We start from the raw sequence: 23,297 nt of genomic DNA, 5'->3' as shown, positions 1-23,297 counted from the left end.
TTGTTGAAAACTCTGAGGAAGAGAACCCTTTAATTCACAAAGTGAAATGTAAAACTTTTTTGTGACTTTGATGTTATCTCTTTTCTCTTTCCCTTCCCACTTACCTGATCAAATAGCTGACATGACCCTTATAACATGAGTCTGCAAGCTAAGAGTTATTAGGATTATATAGCTTGTTGTATTGGTGAGAGATATCTGTCTTTTAGCCCTGTTTCCTTTCTCTAAAATTCTCACGTTCCAGTCATGTTATTAACCTGTTTCTTAATCAGAATTTTTGTTTGCTAGATAGCTATTTATTGTTGTTGGTTGGTTGGTTGATTACTTGGTGTTAATTATCCGAGGTGAAAATATTTGCACTGCAATATTTTTAAATCCTGTTGGAAACTTGAAATTTATCTCTTTTCTAGATAATAACATTAGGACCAACTGTCTTTTTCATTCCTCTTGAAAGATTAAGACTAATGCTGTTTCTTATGTGATAAAAACTACTTCTGACTTATACTATTTCATGGAACATTATTTTAAAATGATTCTGTACAATAATCTGTTCAAGATGTTGCTAGATAAATACAAGGGAATGATTTCACTTTTTGAGATTGTGGCTTTTGCTCTTTTGCTGGTGAAGTCCATGTTTATATAAACGAGCTTAAACATATCTACAAATCTCGAGCTGTCTTTCAGAAAATAAGTCCTCTGTGCATGCTGGTTTCACTCCCAGTTTGCTGTTTTGAAGGACAAATTTGAGAAACATTTTGGGGGTAGTGTATTTGTGGGATTAGAATTGTAGGATAAGGAAAATTGAGTGTATTGGGGCCAGGTTTATCACAAGAGTATTTACTTTTCCTATATCTCAAGGGTCTCAAATTCTTTAACTTTAATTGTTAGATAATATCTGAGTCATTAGAAAACATTGCCACCTTTAAGATTAGAATTCAATGATATCTTGACGTATGTGGAAAAACATTAATCTAGCATTTAAATAAATTATATGCTAATTCAGGTTCTACTTCTTCTGCTTGTCAAACTTTCCCTATTGTATTTTTATTCCGTCAACCTATTTTGGCTATATGAGAACTTAGGGTGTTCAAGACACTATGGAGCACACAAAATGAATAAAGTACAGTATAGTGCTTGGGTGAGACACTATAACTTAGAGATAAGAAACAGGGATAGCATCCAGGAGATAAAATGTGGGTTCCCCAAGAAGACAGAAACATTCTAATTGAGATGTAGGGTAAAAAAGAAAGAATACAAAAAACTTCACACAAGAGGGTCACTAGCTGAAGACATTAGAAGATTGGTAGGTTTTGTTTTCGTAGACATGACAAGAAGAAATAGGTGGAGATGGGAAAACAGTGTAGGAAGTTAATTTTGGACAGACTATAGGACATAAAGACATGATAGGCAAAACTATGGTAATGTAGATTGAAACCAATTATGTAGGGTCTTATAGTCTACACAAAACTGTTTGAATTTAGTAGACAGGAAAGCACGTTTAAAATGTTTTGATAGAGTGATAGAATCAGAATATTTAAGTTGATAGCATGTTCACTGGAATTGTGGTAGATTTGGGACAGTGAACTAGGAAAGCAGGAGATGAAGATGTTTCCTTAGTTGAGAGTTAAAGAAGGCCTGGATCAGCGAGATTTCGATATGAACTGCTTCAGTTGATACTATCAATGTACACATTTGAAGAACTAGAAGTTTCTCTGATTTGCAACCAACCTTTTCATATTTGCAGAGAAAATAAAATATTTATTTTTAACTAAAAAAACTGTGACTTATTGTACTCCCTCAGGTAGTGGCAGCTAAAATGATTTTAAGTTTAATAAAGTGGACACAGGTGGAAACATGGAATTGAGGATGAAATGATGTTAAATGTCATTCCACCACTGTCAAATCATATAAACGAGCACGTTAGAGGAATAGAAATAGGACTTCACCTTTGTTACCTGTATGTATAGGACCTTTGCTGTTTGTAGATATGCATAACCTCAGTTTATCAAGTGGGAAAAAATTATGAAGAATTACTTGTTTGGTATCATCTGTGTTGTATACAAGGTTAGCCATTAAACAAATTGCATATAGTTGCTGAGAAAATTTCAGTAAAAAAATGAGTTTCTTTCATCTGTACCAATGGAAAGTCATTTCATTGGCTAATGCCTCCAACAGTCAGTTTTCATCCCAGCCCTACTGTGTATAAAGCACTGAAGGAATGTCCTATAAAAAGGAAATTGGAGAGGCTTGTGCCGAGCCTCAGTGTGGCATGAATGCCTCTCCCACAGAACATAAGCAGAGTATCACCACAATGCCAAGAACCAAATAAATGGTTGAGAAAAGACATACTGTGCTATTTCAGAGGCAGGAGAAGAAATCCTTGAGTTTCTATGTTAACAAGTGTGTCTAAAGAAAAGAAAATGCTGTTTGCATTTTAAAGTGTTAATAGATCGTTTCACAAAATTAGGGCAAGTCACTTAACTTTCTTAGGTTATTGCTCTCCTAGAATAAACTACATCATTATCTTTGCTTCATGGTTTTACTGATGATAGATACCATTGCCTGAGAGACTTGTTGAAATTTGATAGTACCCCAAATTGTTGTGCGTGCTCTATTATTAATATATTTCTTTTACTTACCTAGTGTGCAAATGAAAGCATTTTTAATATCAGTAAATGTTTTAATATATTGATATTTCTTTTTATATATGTTCACAATGTTGTGATTATAAAATTATGGTTGGGTTACTGTTAGATTAGAGCCAATATAACAGAAATTGTTATTTCTATAGCTCCTTTTTATAACTGCTGAAATTTTATTAAGTATAAAAAGATACTTTCTCCCAATAAAAAAAGTTACTGCATATAAAATTCATACATTTTTCAGAATGAAATTTTGAATATATTTATGACAATCATTAACGAGATTTGATTGCACGTCTTATATCCCAGCACCATGAACAGGACTCCAGTTAAGAATGACTTTGATACATGTATTTGTTGGTTAAAAGGCATTTTTTTATATTCAAGGTTTTTATTAAACTTTGCAATGATTAATATGTATATACTTAGAAATTTTTCTCTCTCTAGCAAAGTTCAGAAACTGCCTTGTTCTGTTATTTGGTCCATAGTCAGAAGCCTATGATACAATTATTTCATTTAAAGATATATTTTGTCACAGTGTAACTATCATATGTTGAATCTAACAAGCGGAAATATGAAAACGAGAAAATGGAATTATATAGTACAAGGCCTAGTTTTTAGAATGAAACTTTAATGCTATAAAATTGAGATTGTGTAGCTTTGAAATACAAACATTGATATATTTCAGTTGTATTCCTTAAATATGTTCCTTATCTTATTTTAAGGTGACAGAGAAGGATATGTATGGCTCAGTGGATAGAGTGTCAGCCTGGTGTTCGGACATCCTGGATTCGATTCAGGGCACACAAGAGAACATCTGCTTATCCCCTCCTCCCTTCCCCCCTTCTCTCCTTCTTCCTTTTCTGCAGCCTGTGCCTTGATTGGTCTAACCTTTGGTCCTGGGCGCTGAGGATAGCTCAGTTGATTTGAGCATCAGCCCCAGGTGGGGGCTGCTGGCTGGATCCCGGTCAGGGTGCATGAGGTAGTCTGTCTCACTATCTCCCCTCCTCTAACTTAAACAAAAAAAGGAGAGAGAGAGAAGGATATATGGCTGTTTCAGTTTTTCATTCTAAAGCTTCAACAGCACTATAGAGATATAAAAGAAGTTGTTAGGTCATTGACTGGGTTACTAGGACTATTCAAGTTGTTTACATCTTTCTTTGTCCCAACATGCACCTCCACCTTTTAAGTATTAATAAGAGTTTCGGAAAGATGCCAATGATAAAACAGTAAAGGTTGCTTAAAGGTCTTAATATATGTTTACTCTTTTCTTGTGACTATGTCTTTGCAAAGTTATTCTCTCTTTAAGTTGCCTTACGGTAATTTCAAGTTGTTAGATTAGGAAAAAGCAGTTCTTCAGACAGGTCCTGTAACGTACATGAGCACCATGGAAACCAGAATTTTCAAAATCGGATTAATTAAACAGTGATTCTCGATGGTACCTTATGAGCAAGGCAATAATTTAGGTTTGTGTTGTTTATACAATGAAACCTATGTATAAAATTGCCTGTACTTTGAAAACCAGACCAGGACTCTAGTTGGTAGTAGTGCTGAAGTTTGAAAGAAAGAAGCATTTCTGATTATACTCATGTACTGAGTTATTGAGAAGTTTAAAAATATTGTTAACCCCTGAGAGATATAATTTAGAACACTTATTTGGGAGGAAGAAAATAATAGCATTGGTGCTCCTTTTTTCTGTACTGAATCCTTACGGAGACCTCTAACTTTTCAATAAACACTGACCATGTTTGGGAATTTCACTATTTATTGACCTAGCTACCTGCATGGCTAGAAGGTACCATATTCTCTCTCAATATATTTAAGAATCATCTTCTGTTGTATTTCATTTATATATATAACTTGGTACTACTTAGGGTGGTGGTGAATTTCTACTATGGTGCTATCAACTCTTATGTAAATTATATGATATTTCACTTGTTTAAATAAACTGAAATTATATATTATTTTCAAAATTATCAATTTTCTAAAGCTGCTATTGTTTTAAGGCCCTCCAGAAGTTAAATTCTAAACTAACCCTTTGATTTCCTTTCAGGTCTTTGCCAACGGTCACTTGGGAAGTGAAGAATATGACGTTCCTCCTCGGCTTTCTCCCCCTCCCCCAGCTTCTGCCCTCATCCCTAGCATCAAGTGAGTTTTATTGGATACGGAGATCATTTGTCCGGTATAAAGATATCGCAAATAATGGTTTTAAGGTTTTCAGTACAGAATGCAGAGGGTAAATACAAATACATCATTGAAAGTGATCCAGCCGGATCTATAAACTGCAGTACCGGAAGTAAAGACCCATCCAGTTCTTTGCTGGTAACCACAGCTTCCACGAGACCTAACCTGAACTCTGAGGCTGCACGTGGAGTGACAGGGAGAGAACGTTTTGTCTTCCCTGCGTCCCAGAAAAGGCTAGAGGAGCACATTAGCACCATATGCTCTCCCTTCCAAATGAGCTCTCTTCCTCAGAGATACCACATTTTCCCCAGGTACCCAGTTTGACGTCATAAAATAATCTTTAGTTTCTCCAGTTTTCTCGTTGCTCAAATCCATTCAGCCATTAAGTCTTCTTGATTGTTCTTTTGAAGTTTTTTTGTATTCAGCTCAACTCCCCTTACCCTTGCTTCACCTCGTAGTTGTGCGCTCAGCAGGCCTTCTACCTGATCATCGAGTATGATCTCAGAAGTAATATCGCTAGGTTTCAAAACTAGAAAAATGAGTTAATCCAGGTGTCTCATTTGAAAAATGGAAACACAAGAGGCACAATGGACAGTGATATATATATATATATATATATCTCCACGTATGTATATCTAAATTCAACCAGGATAAACCCAAGTCTCCTGATTCCCATTTCCCTACTTTCTATTACATCAGGCTGCCTGCCTATCTTCCGTACAGTTTGTTCTTGCAGATGAGTTCATTTAAATTCTTCTTTTCTGGGGTCATTTTCATATTAAAACCCACAATTATTTTTTCTTTCCTTCTAAATCATTCTGTGCTCTTCTGTTAGCAGTAAGATATACAGAATTTTACCCAACTAAAATATTGTTCAGTAATTCATAATGCTTGCCATTGGTCTTGTCTTGATATTTTTTTTTTCTGACTTTGTGAGTTTTTCAGCCTGTCCCCTCCTGTGCACCACTTTTTCAGAGTGTTTATTCTAAAAGACCCTGTCTCAGGCTCTATTTTCTTACAAAAACTTTTGTGACTTCTTCAGGCATGATAGATATACTGTTTGTAAAACTGATTCTCATTCCTCTTGCTGCAGTTTATTTTCTACACATTTTAGCTCTACTGTTTTTTTAATTTTAAAGTGCCGTTCTGCATTAAAAAGATTATTAGGTTCTGAGGGCAAGAATCTATTCTTATTCTCTGATTCTCCCGTAACACCTTACTGGGGGTTTTTGTTTGTTTGCGTTGTTTTGTTGCTATAATGTGAGTACTGAGAATACTTAGTTGCTTGGTTGATTGACTTTGTTATCTGCTAAGATTCTCATTTCTAATCGAAAGTTTTAGAGCATCTTTACTCCTTCCTCTGCTGTTCACTGAACTCCCCCAGTATATATGAATGCAAAAGAAAGATAAGCTAGATCGCAGCTCCCAAAAAACTCAGTCTACTTCAAAATGAAATGACTAGAGACCATCATGCACTGAATTGTATGACTCTGACATTTTAGTTTTCTATAAGCTTGGAGGAGAGGCTATTATAGACTTTGTAAGTCAAGGATATTTATTTTATAGAAAAAATGGAAATTTCCAAAATCATGAAAGGTAGGCAAAATTAGAAAAGGGGGATGGATGAGAAAAAGCAAGGGTGTAAAATTTGATGTTGTTCAGGGGACAGTGGGAGACAGCCAGTTGGATTATTCTCCAGTGGCAACTTTCCTTGGAACTGCCAGATATGTAGCAGACATAAAACTTGGAAGCATATGCACATGTTTTGTGTAGTAGGCTCTAAATCAGTAAGAGCATACGATAGTCTAGCTTCAAATGAACTCTGGATATATGTATATGGTCTAAACATCTAAGCCCAATTACCTTTGAGGATTCAGAGAACACCAGAAAATGAAATAAATGAAACTTGCTAGATAAAGAGTAAATTTTCACATTCTGTTTATTAAATTCATATTGGCAAGTGGGATAAGAGGCAAAGGTTGCAGTTGCTTCATTTTTATTTAATAGTAAGTACCTGTTTCTCTATAGAGTAAGTATAACAAATTCATAGTAAAATGTATTTATTGACTTTTTTTAATACTTCAGTTTGTATGTGCATATGGATATACTTTCTCCCTTTTTACTTTTTATTTTTCCCTCAGAAGCAATACAATCTCTTCGCTTAACCAGAGAAGTATTTTAGCAATGCATGCTTAAGAGCAAATTAGTTTTCTATTTTGCATGCTGCAAATTAACTATAGTTAATGTTAATAATGCAACTGTTGGCTTTTAATGGTACATTTATGTCTCCAGTTTATTTTTCTATTATTATTAGGTAGCAATTGTTCATTGTAGAAAATACAGAAAGTATATAAAAAAAGAAAAATAATAAATACATAATAAATATAAGTATATACATATGCCTAATATCAATGTTCAGTTTTAATATTTTGACATTTTTAAGACTTTTTTACATTAGATTATACTAAAGAGACAATTTTATGCCCTGTTTTGTCACTTAATATTTAAATAAACAATTTTTATTAATCCTTTCTGCACTGTATTTATTATGAATCGAGCATAGAATTCTGAAGTGTAATGAAGTCAGGCCTGGTCCCAGACCTGACTCCTGCACTATTTGTCTGTCTCTGAGCAAGGTATCTTCTCTGGAACTCACTTTCTTCATTTGTTAAATGAAGGCATCAATTTATTTAAGTGATCTCCAGAATCCTTTTGTATTTTAGCCTTTTAGGTTCTATGCAATATTTTTTGAGGGGTACACATCTGTAGTGTTAATATATATGAAATATTTGGCGACTTGCATGTTCATTTGTAGTTGGTCAGTATATCCCTTTGCTGAATCTGATTACTTCATGAGTTGGATTATTGCCTTGGTTTTATTTTTAATTTTTATTTTATTTTTTATGTTTTGTCAACTATGACCTCATTAGAGTTTATAACCAGCCTACAGTGAGTAAAGACCCTCAGCTCTGGAGGGAAATAGAACGGGCGGCAAAATGTCACTCACTGAAATGGGGATGTTGGATGTTCAAGTACCTATTTGTATATTGGACTCTTAGTGCATGTTCCAAATTCAGACCAAAGCAAAATTACAAATTACCACCGAACATAGACTTTTGCAGTTCTCACAAAAAAAGGAAGCTCCAATGTTAAATCCAATAATGTCAAAGCTAGAATTTACCTTTAAATCTATACTATGATCTTGTAAATATTTACTGAGGTGTAATTGTTAAATTATTTGATGTTACTCCAAATCCTATTTACTTAATATAAGAGACTACACTGTGATACTGTTTACCTTCTCGTAAAACTATGTTTGCACTTAAGTTACTCTTACTGTGTAATTCATCTTAAGACCTAAAAGAATCTATTATTTATCTTTCAAAAGTATTATTATAAAAGCCAAAACTAGTCTAGTGTGTATAGATTTACTTATTTCTTCAATTCTTTTTCTAAATAATTTCTATTTAGTTAAAATTGACATTTAGCTATAAATATATAAAATTTTAAATAAAAGCTTGAAATATAGGTCATTATTGTGTTTGATGGGGGAGATTAAAAGAATCCTATATGGATTGTTTTACTTGGTAGTATAAATTTTATTAAATTATATTAATCTAGAAATAATTTGAGATTTTAAAATTAAACTAAATACAACCTGAAATAATTAAAGTATTATTTTACTTTACAAAAGATAAGATGTTGGCAAATGAGCAAAGGAATTATTGTAAATAATAATGGAATAATTATATCCAGGTAAGATAATGTTTTGGAATTCTGAGGGATATTCTTTTTTTAAAAGAATATTTTTTGTGTGCTTTGTGTTTTAAAAATGGACCTTTGTACTTTTTGACATATTAAACTTTCAAATACACATGAACCAATATTACTTGGTTCATATTTTTTAAAAAAGGACCTTTTTTGTTGTTAGAGATGGTAGTGTTGATTATTGTCTTTTCTAAATATAAAAGATTGCTAGTAGGGTCAATATTTTAGGGAATCAAATTTTGGCTCACTATCCTATTTTCATTCAGTTTCATGTACTGACTGATGATTTAGTGTGAACAAGATAAAACCCCCATCCTCATTGGAACTGGTGCTGTAGTTTTGGAGAACAGAAAGAAAGCCAATGACGATGATATACTGTCAGGTGGTGGTAAATGCTATGAGAAAAAGTAAAGCAGCGAAGGGGTTAAGCCGTGACCGCGAGGTTTATAGTTCTCTAAATGAGCTCATCAGGAAAGGTAATATTTTAACAGAAACCTGAAAAGAGGTAAGGGAGAAAACCATGAGGTTGTCTGGGTGACGAGCATGAACAGGACTCCAGTTAAAACAAGGAGGCGAGTGAGTTTTTGAAGAAAAGCAAGAGGGCAATGTGTCTGGCATTGAATAAGGTGTGCAGGAGCTAAATTGTCTACTGCCTTTAAGAACTTTGATTTGTTTAGTTTTAGGAGCCATCGGAAGGTTTTGATCAGCATGATGATATGTTGCTAGTTTGTGTTTTTAAAGCGTTTCCCCGGCTGCCATGTGGAGAATTGTCTGTAGGAAAGCAGAAGTGGAAGCAGGGAGACCAGTGGAGACGTGCAGTCGTCTGATGTGGTAGACCAGTAAGAGAAGGCCTGGGCATTGGCTGGAACGATGCTGAGGGAGTTACACGGTCAGCTTTGGGTTGTATTTTGATCCAGCAATACCTTAAGAAATTGAATGTCTGTTAGGCATAATAGTGATGACAATTATATAGGTTTTTGGCTTAAAAAAAAAAAAACTGAGTCAGTGGTTGATGCTGTTTACCAACGTGAGGAAGATCTGAGAAGGAGCATGTGTGAGAAGGGGGCAGTGGTGATAAAATTACAACTTAGGGATCTGTTGAGTTTGGGGTGCCTGTTAGACCTTGCATCCAAATACAGATGTTGAGGGTATAGTTGGCATCTAAGCTTTAAAATGTATATTGTATTCAGGTAAATATTTCAGTTGTTATGAGCCATCAAATTGGCTCCAACTCCAAAGCTACTATGAATGAGTGTCTCATCTTAGGGTTTCAGGGTAAGAAAAGAAGAGAAAAAGATTAAGAAAGAAAATGCAGAAGTGGTTTACTATTGCCTTCTGCCGCATAGTAATTCCAACCTACATGTGCTAAGGCTGTGGTCGGCAAACTCATTAGTCAACAGAGCCAAATATCAACAGTACAACGATTGTAATTTCTTTTGAGAGCCAATTTTTTTAAACTTAAACTATATAAGTAGGTACATTGTTATTAACTTAATTAGGGGACTCCTAAGCTGGCCTTTGCTAAACACTCAAGGGGCCAAAGAGCTGCATGTGGCTTGCGAGCTGCGGTTTGCCGACCAAGGAGCCAAGGTTTGTGGTAGGGCACATCACCAAATGCCTAAAACATGAAAGTGCCTGGCAGGGAAAAGTTTCAGTAGGTGATATCTAAAGCTGATGAATTCATTTCTATGTGGCCTGTACCAAATTTAGTAAATTGGTTACCTTATTAGACATATGAATGTAATCCAGTGAGATTTTTAACAATGTAGGAACTTATATAGTTAAAGTATTACCTTCAATCTAACTATAGTATATACCGTTTACCCCAGAAATGTTGATATTTGTAGAAAACATATTTACGACATTTCTGTGTAGCAAAATTTTAGTTAACAATATCTGTTACTGGTTATTACCGTAATTTCCTTTTATAAACCAAATTGCTGTGTAGAAATTAGAAAAGTCTATTTGTGAATACATCCTCAACCATTGCCGCCTCTAGTGAGAGTTATCCGAGAGATCCATACGTGGGTGTGTGTGCATGCCTGGGACTGTGGTTGTCTTTAAGTAGTGGTTACAATGGTCCATGCATAGGGAAGTGTCAATTGTACAGTTAGACCAATTTGACTGAAATGATGAGCAAATTCATTGTAGAGAGTAAAGTTTTTGTTTTATTGTGCTTTGTTTTTCAATAGTGAGTGAATAGACAGAAAAAGAAAAGAAAAAGCTAAATCACGAAGCTATTAAAACAAATACCGCATTGTAGTTTTTAAAAACTTAAAGGTAATGAGCCTGATGGACATTTGTCATCTTGTTTATGGAGCATACCAGGCTATGTTTCTCATGCTTAATGTCAAATGAGGAGGAAAACGTTTTCCATTCTTATTCATGTGGCAATGTGTTCTACAGTTTTACATTAATCCAACTTATGTTCAATAAGAAATTAGTATCACTGATTTAAATATAATATGGTAGAAAACTCTTTTACAGGAATGTAAAGCTGTAATTAAGACTATTTTATTAACCCTGGTGAATCCTAGAAAATGAACACTGTTGCTTTTCTGTTTGCCCTTGAACCAGCTTTCTCTCTATTACCCTAAAACCTTTTAAAGACTTGCTAAGATGATGCACTATTTTTGTTTATTATTTTGCCTTTGGTAAATGAAAAGATGTACTATTATCAAAGATGGCAGTCCTGTGTAAATACTATTGACAGCATATACAGGACATGGTGTGGAATGGGTCCGTCTTTTCAGTTTGTCCATTTGGTTTGGATCCATTGATGTGATTCAGTATTTGAAACTCAGACTTAATTTATAGATGACTATAATCATGCAGAAAAAAATTAAGTTTTCTTTAAATTTCCTGCAAAGCAGCTTGACTATGCTAGCATAGGTTTTCTCGTGATTTATGGGTGAATCGCTCGAACCTACTTGTTGACAAATGAATGAAAATAATTGAGGGCTGTAAGCATATCATTTAAACCAGCCTCAACAAAAAGAGCAATAGTGTATGGAAAGAGTACAAAATAAGTATTATGGGCATTATTTTTCTCCTGTTTGTTTTGGTATTATAATTTCTCATTTCAGATAGAATTGTAATCTCTTTCCCTTTTGTAGGGAATGACATTTGGAGGATGGCTATAATCAGGGTGGAGGAATGCCACTAATTCCACTAATCTTCCATTTTCTCTGACTACGATGGGAACTGATATTAACATTAATCCCAGTAGTCTGACAAATCTGTTACTTGTATTTTATAGTCACAAATAATTAGGTAGCCTTAGACCATCATGTGAACCACTTGATACTATTTAAAGATACAGTCTAAATTATACGCCTTATACTGGCTCTTTTTTTTCCACACAGGTGTAATCTACCATATAGTCTCCATCCCTCCAGGAACATATTGACCCATTAATAGAAAATGTATAGGTTTAAAATGATTTTATTTTCATATTAAGTGGGGGCATCTTCACATATTCCACCACATTCAAGCATTTATGTATCCATTAACATTTCTACATAGGATCATATAGAATTAAATAAAGTTTTGAAGACCACTAAAATATTAAGCATATTTGTTTGTGAAAGATGCTTATGGGCAATATCTTAAATGAGTTAAATTTTGCAAAATAAAATTCTTCCAGTTGTTAAATTAAAGCATAATTTATATATTTATACAGTAAAGCTCACCTTGTTTAATATAAAGTTTTATCAAATGCATAGTCATGTAATCACCACCTCAATCAAGATATAGAACAATTCATCACTCAGAAACAGTCCTCCTACGTCTTGTGTGAATTTCTCTTCTCACCCCAAACCCCGGAAATTACAATTTATGTCCATATAGTTTTGCTTTTTCCAGAAGGTTATATAAGTATAATCATATAGTTTATAGATGTAAATATAATCATATAGTTTATAGATGTTTAAGTCTTCCTTTTTTTCTAGTTAGCATAAAGCATTTGAGATTTATCCATGTTGTTGAGTGTATCAATAGCTTGTTACTTTTAGTGCTCAGATTAAGTATTCCATTTTAAAACACACTTCCACTGAGGAACATTGGGGGTTGTTTTCATTTTTTGGTTATTGCAAATAATGCCACTTGAATATCATCATAAAGTCTTTATTGTTCAACATGTATTGGAAAATTAGATTCTCAAAAAAGGTACAAGTTGTATAATATCTTTTTGATTGCTAAAGAAGACCCCTAACAGTGTTGAAGTAATATTGGTCCTGAATAAATTAATTTAAGAATGTAACTTGAAATTTGTTTCTCCAATTTAAAAACAAGTCCATAAAAAGTCTTATAAATAAAACATACAAAACCTAAAAATATACCACATTGACTTTCCTTGATGTCATGAAAGAACCCTCAAAATTAGTATGTTTATTGTAAACTTTACTCTGATATGTTGGGAAGTGTCTTACATGTGGCACGTGTACAGTCATCATTTCAAATACAGCTATGTTTTGTGTTACCACTTCTCTGGGCTATGATTTCTCTGAGTTAGACATTTTCTCTGCTAGGATTGATATAGTTACAAAAAACTATGGACTGATGCACATTATAGTCTTTAAAGATTTGGTTTTAATGGAAGATGTTTTAAAACCTTGTCTTCAGATACTTTTTTTTTAAGTGAGAAGAGGCAAGATAGACAGAACTCCCTCATGTGCCCCAACTGGGATCTACCCAGCAAACCCTGTCTCAAACCCTGGGGCCAAGCTCAAACTAACTGAGCTATTTTTAGCACCTGAGGCTAATATGCTTGGATCAATCAAGCTATCCCCAGCAGCTGGCCAACATTCAAACAAATCAAGCCATTGGCTATGGAAGGGGAAGAGGGATAGAAGGGGGAGAGAAGCAGATGGTCACTTCTGTTGAGCTCTTGTGTGCCCTGACTAGGAATCAAACCCAGGATGTCCATACACCAGGCCAACACTCTATCCACTGAGTCAACCTGCCAGGACCACCTTAGATATTCTTAAATAAAGATTCTTACATGTTGAGAACAAGCAAAATATCATATTTAAAATGCTATTATAGATTATTAAAGGATCCTGAAAATGATTGTTCTCTTACCCTTAACAGTTTGGTCATATATTTCTTTAATAACCAATCATTATGTTCCTCTAAGAGTTTGTGAATACTCCCCTGAACACATACCATGGCAGTTATTTTGTTGACTCAGAGTCTACCATTAAGCATTTTTCAATTCAAGACAGAAATAGAAGAGACACATAGATGAATATATAAAAAATATAATGCCAATGGACAAACATATATTAAATGCATATGATAAAAACTAAATTTGTTTCATGGGGCAGCGTCACAGGGGGTTCACATAAAGAAAATAAGGATGGATGTTTCTACTTTGCTTTTTTTTTTTTTTTTTTTTTTTTTTTTTAGAAAAGTGTGTGGACTAATTGAGGTATTTAGAAATGCTCAAATGACCATACTGTTGTCTGTGTTCGGTGATTACAAGAGGAAAGGGGTTGTGGGGGAGGTAGAAGAGGGAAAAGGGGATGAATGGTGATGGAAGGAGACTTGACTTGGGGTGGTGAACACACAGTTCAATATAGAGATGATGTATCATATTATAGAATTGTATATCTGAAACCTATATAATTTTATTATTCAATACCACCCCCAATAAATTCAATAAAAAGTTTTTTAAAAAAGTTTCCTCAAATGAATGAAAGAAAATAACTTGGTAGGATAATGTTAGAAATACGTTATATAGGTCAAGCCAACAGGATGTATAGAAAGTTACCCTTCTTATTTTACAGGGTGGATTTACAGTTGTTCATATGGAAAATAATACATTAATAAATAATAATACCAGAATAGACTCTATGTTTCGCATACTCACAACTATAAAACTACTTCTGTCCCACCCTGTATGCCTCACACCAGGAATATAGAATGTTACAGAGGAATACTCCTGTGAGCCTTCAGTTTCAAAATGTAAACATCACTAATTAAGAACACTGTTGGATCCTATAGTCAATGTTTCTTTCCAGTGTGCACATGAAGAAAATGGACTGTTATTACTCACTGAAGGCTCAAATAACACACCATGCATTTTACAAGAGGTGCAGGTTGCAGTGAGGATGACTGTACATCTTTGAGAGGATGTGTCTTTGTGCATTACCAGCGTATTAACTCATGATGACAGCCACAGTGCAGACCACTCTGTGGATACACAATGATAATATAAAGAAAATGAAGTAATAAGTATAAATAGTAGGGTCGTTTAGTTGGCAGCTTTAATTTGGAACAAGCCAAATATAATTTGCTTTATTTTATTCTTCTGCTATCCTGAAAAATTTTAATAAGCCAAATAAGTGACTGAAAATTTTCCCATGTCCCAAAGTTAGATATTTTCTCCACTGCCAAAAGAAATATACATGATTGCTAATTAAAATTCTTAAACTAATTATTTTACAACTTATTAATTGTAACTTAAATTGAACCTGCTTCTTGAATAAGTTAAAGAAGAGAAAAAAGATCCCAGATATAATTGTGCATATTGTAACTGTTTGCACGAATTGAGATTTCTCTTTTGGTATTTTGTACACCTCTTCTTTATCTTAATTGTATCTTCCCCTTCCATTATATTTTTTTTTATTAAGACTTTATTTTTCGGCCAGGGCACACAGGAGAAGTACCCATCTGTTTCTCCACACACACACACCCCCCCTCCTTCCTCTCTCTCTCTTCCTCTCCTGCAGCGAGGCTCCATTGGAGCAAAGATGGCCCGGGCGCTGGGGATGGCTCCTTGGCCTCTGCCCCAGGCGCTAGAGTGGCTCTGGTCGCAATAGAGCCATGCCCCGGAGGGGCAGAGCGTCCCCCCCTGGTGGGCGTGCCGGGTGGATCCCAGTCGGGCGCATGCGGGAGTCTGTCTGACTGTCTCGACTGTCTCTCCCCGCTCCAGCTTCGGAAAAATACAAAAAAAAAAAAAAAAAAAGACTTCATTTTTTATATCAGTTTTTGAGTCAGAGCCCAATTGAAAAGAAGTTTTAGAGATTTCCTGTATACCCCAGCCCATCGTTTGCCTACCCTTCCCTTTGTTTTTATTTCCTTCAGGAATACTCCCTCTGTAGCTTTGTAGCGAAGGGAAAGGAAGAGTAGGCGAAAGTTACCCAAATGAAATCGTTTGTCATTGAAGAGAAAATACAGAGTCAGCCACAACAGATGTGATTTCAAAAATTATCTTTTTTGGTCTCATCATTTAGTGCTTCTCTATAAACTTTAAATCTTTGGAAGTAACCTGCAACAGGCAGATAGTAGAAATTTTCTGACAATTTGGTTGTTGAATTTTTGGTCAATAGGTCTCTTTTTAATAGACAGTATATATTTGAATTGCATAGGAAATAATGTTTCATTATTATGAATGAAAATACATCAGAGAAAGGATATATATTTTTCTCATTTTATTTGCTAGTAATACCCATTCTGGTCCTTGAGTTAGCTAAGTTTATATAGTCATGTTATAAATGTGTGTGGAAAGGTAATGTTTGAAGTCCTCCTCTAAGTAAGTCATTATTTTGCAGTCCATATTGTTTCCAACCTTCATTTGGAATATACATCTTCCAAGGTTACACCACAGAATAGAAAATCCTTCATTTATTAATAAGGGATTAGTTTATGCTCTGGGCATTGACAGTGAACCTTATCACTGCATTTTTGTGCTTTCATCGCACTATGAACTGTCATTTGAATGCCAAGGTCCCTCAAACAAACAGGAAGTCAAAATTGGTATTGAAAAATCTCCAAAGATGGGTAAAAGTATACTTTTGAAAAATTTAAGAAGAAAATTTATTTCATCTCTGAACTTTCTAGAGACCCAGTTATATGATTGAAACTTGAAAACCTTGTTTTTTGGAAGTGTCCTTTTGTAACGGGCACCAAAAAAAAAAGAGCCCTTAAAATTGTTTGCATTCTAACTAGTGAGAAGATATCAAAATGAAGAAGTTAGGTCTGGCTTACTTGATGGCTGATAGACCAAAGGCCTCTTGCTCCCTCTACAGAAGGTGCTTCAAAATTGCAGTCACAATTTTTTTTTTAAGTTTGATGGACTAGGTTTGCCTTGAGTGAGGTTCATGATGATAAACAAAAAGCTTAGGATCTATATCTACCTCCATTGCTTTGCCCACCAGTTGGCTGTCCTAATGTGGATCAGGATTGGTTTGTGAGTTTTTAATTTGGTGTTTTTCTCTCAGCGTCAGCAAGGGTTTGATTCCAGTAACAGAACTGGCAAACAGTAGGTCTGTGTTTGTATGGCTTTATGTTACTTATTTGCTGTCATGGATGGGTAAAATGCTTGAACTTTCGTTTGGTGTTAGGTGATTGTCTTATCCATTTTCATTCTTTGCTTATTTAGCCAGGGAATTTAAGCCAGAAAAATAATATACTGTACCTCAATAACTTAATTAGTTCTCATTATCTACTTCTAATTGTTTCAGTCATTTTTAGTTCTTTCTTGTTTTTGGAAAGAAAAAAAATAACAATTTGAATTGTGACTTCACAAGTGGAAGAATTGTTTAAACTGGTTGTCTTTTTCACTACAGGTAGTATTCACAAGAGACAGGAAGTTTGGCCTTTCTATAAGAACCTCATTAACATAAACTACCATGCATATGTATATATCGTCTGAATTTACCCATTTAAGTCAAATTGGAACAAAATGTTAATATTTTGGTAGCTTTGGTTTGAATAATTTTATGCATTTTCTCTTACAACTCAAGATAATTATACTTGACAGGTTACTGGTTTTTTTGTACTGTGCAGTTTAAATTATAACAATTTGATTTCATCAATAGAGTCTAAACAAAAGATCGAAAATTCTTTTCATTTGTATTTAGCATGAGAACAACTCTTCTGATGTTACCCTGTAATTGAAAAATGAACACTCATGACAAAGTAGCTACTTTAATTTGAATATGTTGCATTTTAAGTTTACCTGTACTAAAGTACTATGCTTATACTAGACTGGATTTTTTTCCCCCTCTGGTAGGTGTACTGGTCCATTAGCAAATTCTCTTTCAGAGAAAACAAGAGACCCAGTAGAGGAAGATGACGATGAATATAAGATTCCTTCATCCCATCCTGTTTCCCTGAATTCACAACCATCTCATTGTCATAATGTAAAACCTCCTCTGAGGTAAGAATGTGGGTGGCTTTTTAATCACCTCTTGTCTGCATAAACATTATCATTTATAGTGTTTGTTTTTAATCAATTAAATCCTATCTGTTTATTAAAAATCCTTGATTTCTTGCTCCAGACTTTTTTTCTTTCTATATAGTGTTTTCTGCATTACTTTCAGAGAAAACTAAAGATGCAGATTTTTTCAGGAAGTCATTTGACTAAATTAGTTGGCTACTGAGTCTTAATGGGATATTTGTTGCTCCCTCTCTCCCAAAAAACAAATTATACTCTGATAAAACTTTGCTATAAGTTATAGTGTTCATTCATTCATGAATTTTCAATAAGCTATTTTCAAGTCATTTTATCAGTTCTAAGTACACTCTCATGAAGAACAATTAGGACTTAAAAACTAAGGTATTATACCAGCCAACCTTAGACTTTTTCTTCCTGATGTAAAGATTAGTAATATTTATATTCATTTCCCGTATTGATGTGCTACCTCCTTCTACTCAGATCTTGAAGAAAAAGAAAAAAAAAACCTAAAATTATTTCTCTTAACTGTTTTTTTTATCTTGTACAATCTATTTACTTTTGCTTGGATCAAATAAGAATGTGAAGAAAAGCTTTTGGTACTGTTTTCAGTTTGGGTTTTTTTCTTGTCAGTTCTTTTCACTGTAATGGAGACATCCTTGATCTTTGAAATAGCAGCTCCGGTGAGGTATATGAGTTACTAAAATTTGGTGTACATTGAAATATTAGTTTGTCTTTAGAAAGAAGGGTGATTCTGTTTATTTTAAACGACTGACATATGAATTTACTCAGTAAGTGAAATCTTATTTTCTGATCTCCAGTTTTCTTTGTATAATAACATCCCTGGAGCTACACTGAGAACATAGAATAGGGTTCAGCTAGTCGGGTGGCCCAGCTTTTTGCCTTACGGTATCTCTTGATTGAGAGATAGAGCTTTTGGATAGTTCACTCATCTATGTCATCTTTACTTGGTGTACCATTTCTTTTTGAGGTCAAGTCAGTCAACAAAAAGCATTTTATGTGTGGAATGTTGCCTTTTCAGATGAAAAATCTGAAAAGTCTTTTAATGCCCTTCTTCAAGTATTGTACAGAGATAGAAAATGCAGTGCTTGGAAAAGAGAAGCAAATCTTCATTTTAAACAGATACCTTTCTTCCTGCATGGGTGATCCTGGTTAGAATTCAACATTACAAAATTATTCACCAGGAGTATTAACATTCTGAAGTCCAGGGCTTAGTATTTCAAAGCAAGAACCAATCTATTTCTTGCTAATTGCTGGTATTTAAGACATTTGTTGATAACATGGTATTCTTCAGAAGACAAAGCAATACCTAAGATGCAGTTTTTTGTCTCAGAAGAACCAAATGTCTACTACTCTTCAGAGAGAAAAACGTTCTTTCTTTACATCAAATACAAATTGTTACAAAATTTATTTCCTCTGACTCTTTTTTTTTTTTCTGAAGCTGGAAACGGGGAGGCAGTCAGACAGACTCCTGCATGCACCCGACCGGGATCCACCCGGCATGCCCACCAGGGGGCAATGCTCTGCCCATCTGGGGTGTCACTCTGTTGCAACCAGAGCCACTCTAGCGCCTGAGGCAGAGGCCACGGAGCCGTCCCCAGCGCCCGGGCCATCTTTGCTCCAATGGAGTCTTGGCTGCAGGAGGGGAAGAGAGAGACAGAGAGGAAGGAGAGGAGAAGTGGTGGAGAAGCAGATGGGCACTTCTCCTGTGTGCCCTGGCCGGGAATCGAACCCGGGACTTCCGCATGCCAGGCCGACGCTCTACCACTGAGCCAACTGGCCAGGGCTTATTTCCTTTGACTCTTAAAAATGTGTAGTAATTTGTAAAAACTGAAATAAGATGAGCTTCTTACGTCCACATGGTATCTAATTTTTCATTGCTGCTGAAATGAGGGTTATAATTATAAGACTTTAAATTCTAATTGTCACATTATATTAGATAAGTTGTCTGATGGCAGGCCTCCCAAATCCAGAAAATAAATTAGAATTATCATCACCATTACCATCTTTGTACTGTTGTAGAAAAGGACTAAATGTTGATGATATATAAACTTAATTAGAGTGCATTTTTTTAAAATCTAATTTGTTCTTGAAAGCTGGAGATGAAGTATCTTCTTTTGTTTAAGCTCTTTAAGCTTAAACAACTCCTTCCCCTCTTTTCCCCTCCTACCCTTTGGAACATCAGGAGGAGTAAATTGTCAATATGTGGAAAAAGTTATACAGTAGATGAATAATTCAGTTTCAGTAAAAATTCATCATTATTTTGAACACTCAATACATGATAACTATTTTTAAATGAACCATCCCTGGCCTCTTGAAGAGACATGGCCGCCAGAGAGAATGAGAAGGGCAATGAATTTCAGATGAAGCACTCTTGCAATAACTATTCAAATAGCTGCTGTCTTCTCCATTATGTATGTGCTTCTACGTTGCCCCAAGAATTCCGAGTAAATCAGAGAAAAGTAAAATGTACACTCTTCTTTCTACATAGCCCTCTGTGAGCAGAATAACTTGGTGAGCAGAGGGTTCGTGGTTTCCCAGTTATATTCTTAAGACAAAATATGCTCTGTATCTTCTCTTCCTGCTATCTTCCCATGCCCCAATTTTATTCGTTGTGTTTATAAGTATGATTTCAACAAAAATACCATTTAGTAAGTAGTATTCTTTATAGACAACAAGATCGAAGTATTTGTTGTATACCCAAGATTTTTGATAAAGTCATTTTTGTATATAGTTATCAGAAGTACCAACATTTTGTTCATGGCAGCAGTAAAATTATACTGTAGACTCTAGGTCTTTGAATTATGCCTATCAGAATTTTAATGGAATTACTGATCATTTAGTAATTCTCTATCTTTGATGGTCTCTAATTTAATTGTAAGGAAAGCATAAGTTACAGAAATAAAAATATAATGTTAAATATGATCAACTTATGATGAAATCACTAGGACTGTTAACATTTTTGCTTTATTATATTTTTTCTTCAAAAATTTGTCAAAGTATTATTAGAGAACACTTTCAAAATATGTTAATTTCAAAGATGTTTTTAGAGTAGCAACAATTTTTGTGACCATTGTAATATTGGTTTCACTTTAAAGAGAGATTGTATTTGATGGGTTTAGTACTTCTGCTTTGTGAAAATATTTGAGTAATAGTATCTAGATAATATTACTTGTACTTTTTCCAAAAAAGCAAATGAATTCTATGTAATTTTAAACTTTATTATATGATCTGGGTTGCTAATTTCCATCACCCTCCCAAATGCATTTTAAACCGAGAGTGATTGTCCTTATGGTTTTTATCCTCTGGTCTCCGCTTTAGGTCTTATGATAATGGTCATTGTATATTGAATGGAACAGTTGCTACATCTTCCGAGATGAAGAAATCAAACAGCCCTGAGTTAGCCATATATTTAAAGGGTATGTATAATACATATTCTCTTTGTGTTCGACATCTTAATGGTCAGAATTTAAAGGCAAAATTCCATGCCATTGCTGAACTGAAAATACATTAAGATTTTGTGTTATCCTCTAGGAGATGTTTTTGATTCAGCCTCTGATCCAGTGCCATTACCGCCTGCCAGGCCTCCAACTCGGGACAATCCAAAGCATGGTTCTTCACTCAACAGGACGCCCTCTGATTATGATCTCCTCATCCCTCCATTAGGTTGAAACCTTTAAAAAATTTCAAATGAGCCACCCTGCCTCTTCTTTTACCAAATACCTGGATTCTCAGAAATCAAAGTTCAATGTAATGCAAACTCACTAGGTTATTAATTTTTCTGAATTCAAATGGATTCTTCAGGTGATGGTGGCTTTCGAGTTCATGTGACCATTATTCCATTTAGATGATTGAAGTTAATGGTGTAAATAGCTGGCCAACTTCAGGATTTTAGAAAGTTGTATCTTGTGCTGAATGTAGTCTACAAAAAGAAATACATGGGGGCATTGTTCAGGGACTTGCGTTCTAGGAGATTTGAAATGTTCATCTGTACTGAATTTCTTTCAGTACAGTTCTTAATAAATATGTACTGTTTCTTTCTTTCTTTTTTTTTTTTTTTCATTTTTCCGAAGCTGGAAACGGGAGGCAGTCAGACAGACTCCCACATGCGCCCGACCGGGATCCACCCGGCATGCCCACCAGGGGGCGATGTTCTGCCCCTCTGGGGTGTCACTCTGTTGCATCCAGAGCCATTCTAGCCCCTGAGGCAGAGGCCAAGGAGCCATCCCCAGCGCCCGGGCCATCTTTGCTCCAATGGAGCCTCGGCTGCGGGAGGGGAAGAGAGAGACAGAGAGGAAGGAGAGGGGGAGGGGTGGAGAAGCAGATGGGCGCTTCTCCTGTGTGCCCTGGCCGGGAATCGAACCCGGGACTCCTGCACACCAGGCCGACGCTCTACCGCTGAGCCAACCGGCCAGGGCCTGCACTGTTTCTTGTTTCTTTCAGCATAAAATGACCCACTTCTACTTAGCTAGTCACATTATGGAAAATTATACAACTTATTTTAGAGAGCTGACATTAATTTCTGTCTTGTAATTATTGCAAAGAATTGTTAGAAACACATCCAAAGAATCTGAATTTCTTTAAAATTTTAATGTGAAGAAGTACAGTATTGTGTGTTTGGTATGTGTACATGTATGAAGGTACGCACAGGTGTGTATGTATGTTAAAGTTGGCTGTCTGCATTTATTTAATTAATTTTAGGTGTGAAGCTTCTTATCCTTTTTTTAGAGGAAGACATTTAGAATCTTCACACACTTTAAGGATTCACAGTAACAAGTCATTATAATATAAAATAATGTATGGTGAAGGTTCATTTATAAGTTATCTGAATTATTAAACCACCAGAAATGTGAAATGAACCTTTAGTTGTTGTTTTTTCTCAAACACTGTCAACTAGTGTTTCCAAGTAGACCATTGCAGTGTTTTTTGCTCTCCAATTTTGTTTGTTTTACACATGAAACCACTCCTGTTCTTTCTGTAGATCAGTGTCTTAATCTCATCTACATGAGTTAGAAGAGCCTCATAATTCCTTCTTTACATAATTCTTCTTCCTATACACTGATTTTTGACCTATTACAGAGTTCAGAATCTTGATCAGCACTGTCCAGTAGCACTATGTGTAGTGATATAAGAGATCTATTCACATGTGTGATGGTGGAATGGAATCTTCATTAATTTTAAACTAAATAGCGAAATGTTCATGGTAACTACCATATTGGAGAATATAGATAAATGTTCCAGCCTATCTTTTTAACTCCACCTTCCTCATTTACATCTCATACTTTATTTATACTGCTTACCGTCTAGAAGACACTATCCTCACATTGATGAACAAATATTTTGAGCCACTGTACCCCACACCTTCCTGTTCTTGATAAATACTACTTTATCCATTTCTCTTCCCTCTTAAAATGAACCTGTGGACTTTGATCTTGAATCATTTGTGAATTCTTCTTGGATCTCCTTGTGGAATCTAAGCTCCTTGGGTCAGGGCCCTGTGATTT

At 35.0% G+C, this 23,297-nt stretch overlaps 1 protein-coding gene and 1 non-coding gene across 9 annotated transcripts in view; one reads left to right on the top strand and one right to left on the bottom strand.

The window, feature by feature from the left end:
* CBLB (Cbl proto-oncogene B) overlaps nucleotides 1–23,297 on the top strand; it is a 234,404-nt gene that overhangs the window by 182,866 nt on the left and 28,241 nt on the right. For 3 of the 8 annotated variants that reach the window (XM_066348058.1, XM_066348057.1, XM_066348056.1), the window contains exons 13-16: nucleotides 4,693–4,787; nucleotides 17,611–17,757; nucleotides 21,115–21,212; nucleotides 21,328–21,459. In XM_066348058.1, the coding sequence (XP_066204155.1) occupies nucleotides 4,693–4,787; nucleotides 17,611–17,757; nucleotides 21,115–21,212; nucleotides 21,328–21,459 (472 nt within the window). The remainder of the gene's footprint in view (nucleotides 1–4,692; nucleotides 4,788–17,610; nucleotides 17,758–21,114; nucleotides 21,213–21,327; nucleotides 21,460–23,297) is intronic. The other 5 variants (XM_066348061.1, XM_066348064.1, XM_066348060.1 and 2 more) reach the window with 3 other exon arrangements.
* TRNAA-GGC (transfer RNA alanine (anticodon GGC)) lies at nucleotides 19,505–19,580 on the bottom strand. The gene has a single exon. It is a non-coding gene; the product is annotated as a tRNA-Ala (tRNA).

Source organism: Saccopteryx leptura, chromosome 8 (genome assembly GCF_036850995.1).
Source record: "Saccopteryx leptura isolate mSacLep1 chromosome 8, mSacLep1_pri_phased_curated, whole genome shotgun sequence".
NCBI classification, from domain to species: domain Eukaryota; kingdom Metazoa; phylum Chordata; class Mammalia; order Chiroptera; family Emballonuridae; genus Saccopteryx; species Saccopteryx leptura.
The sequence above is the reverse complement of the archived record's forward strand: the minus strand, read 5'-3'. Positions and strand labels throughout refer to the sequence as shown.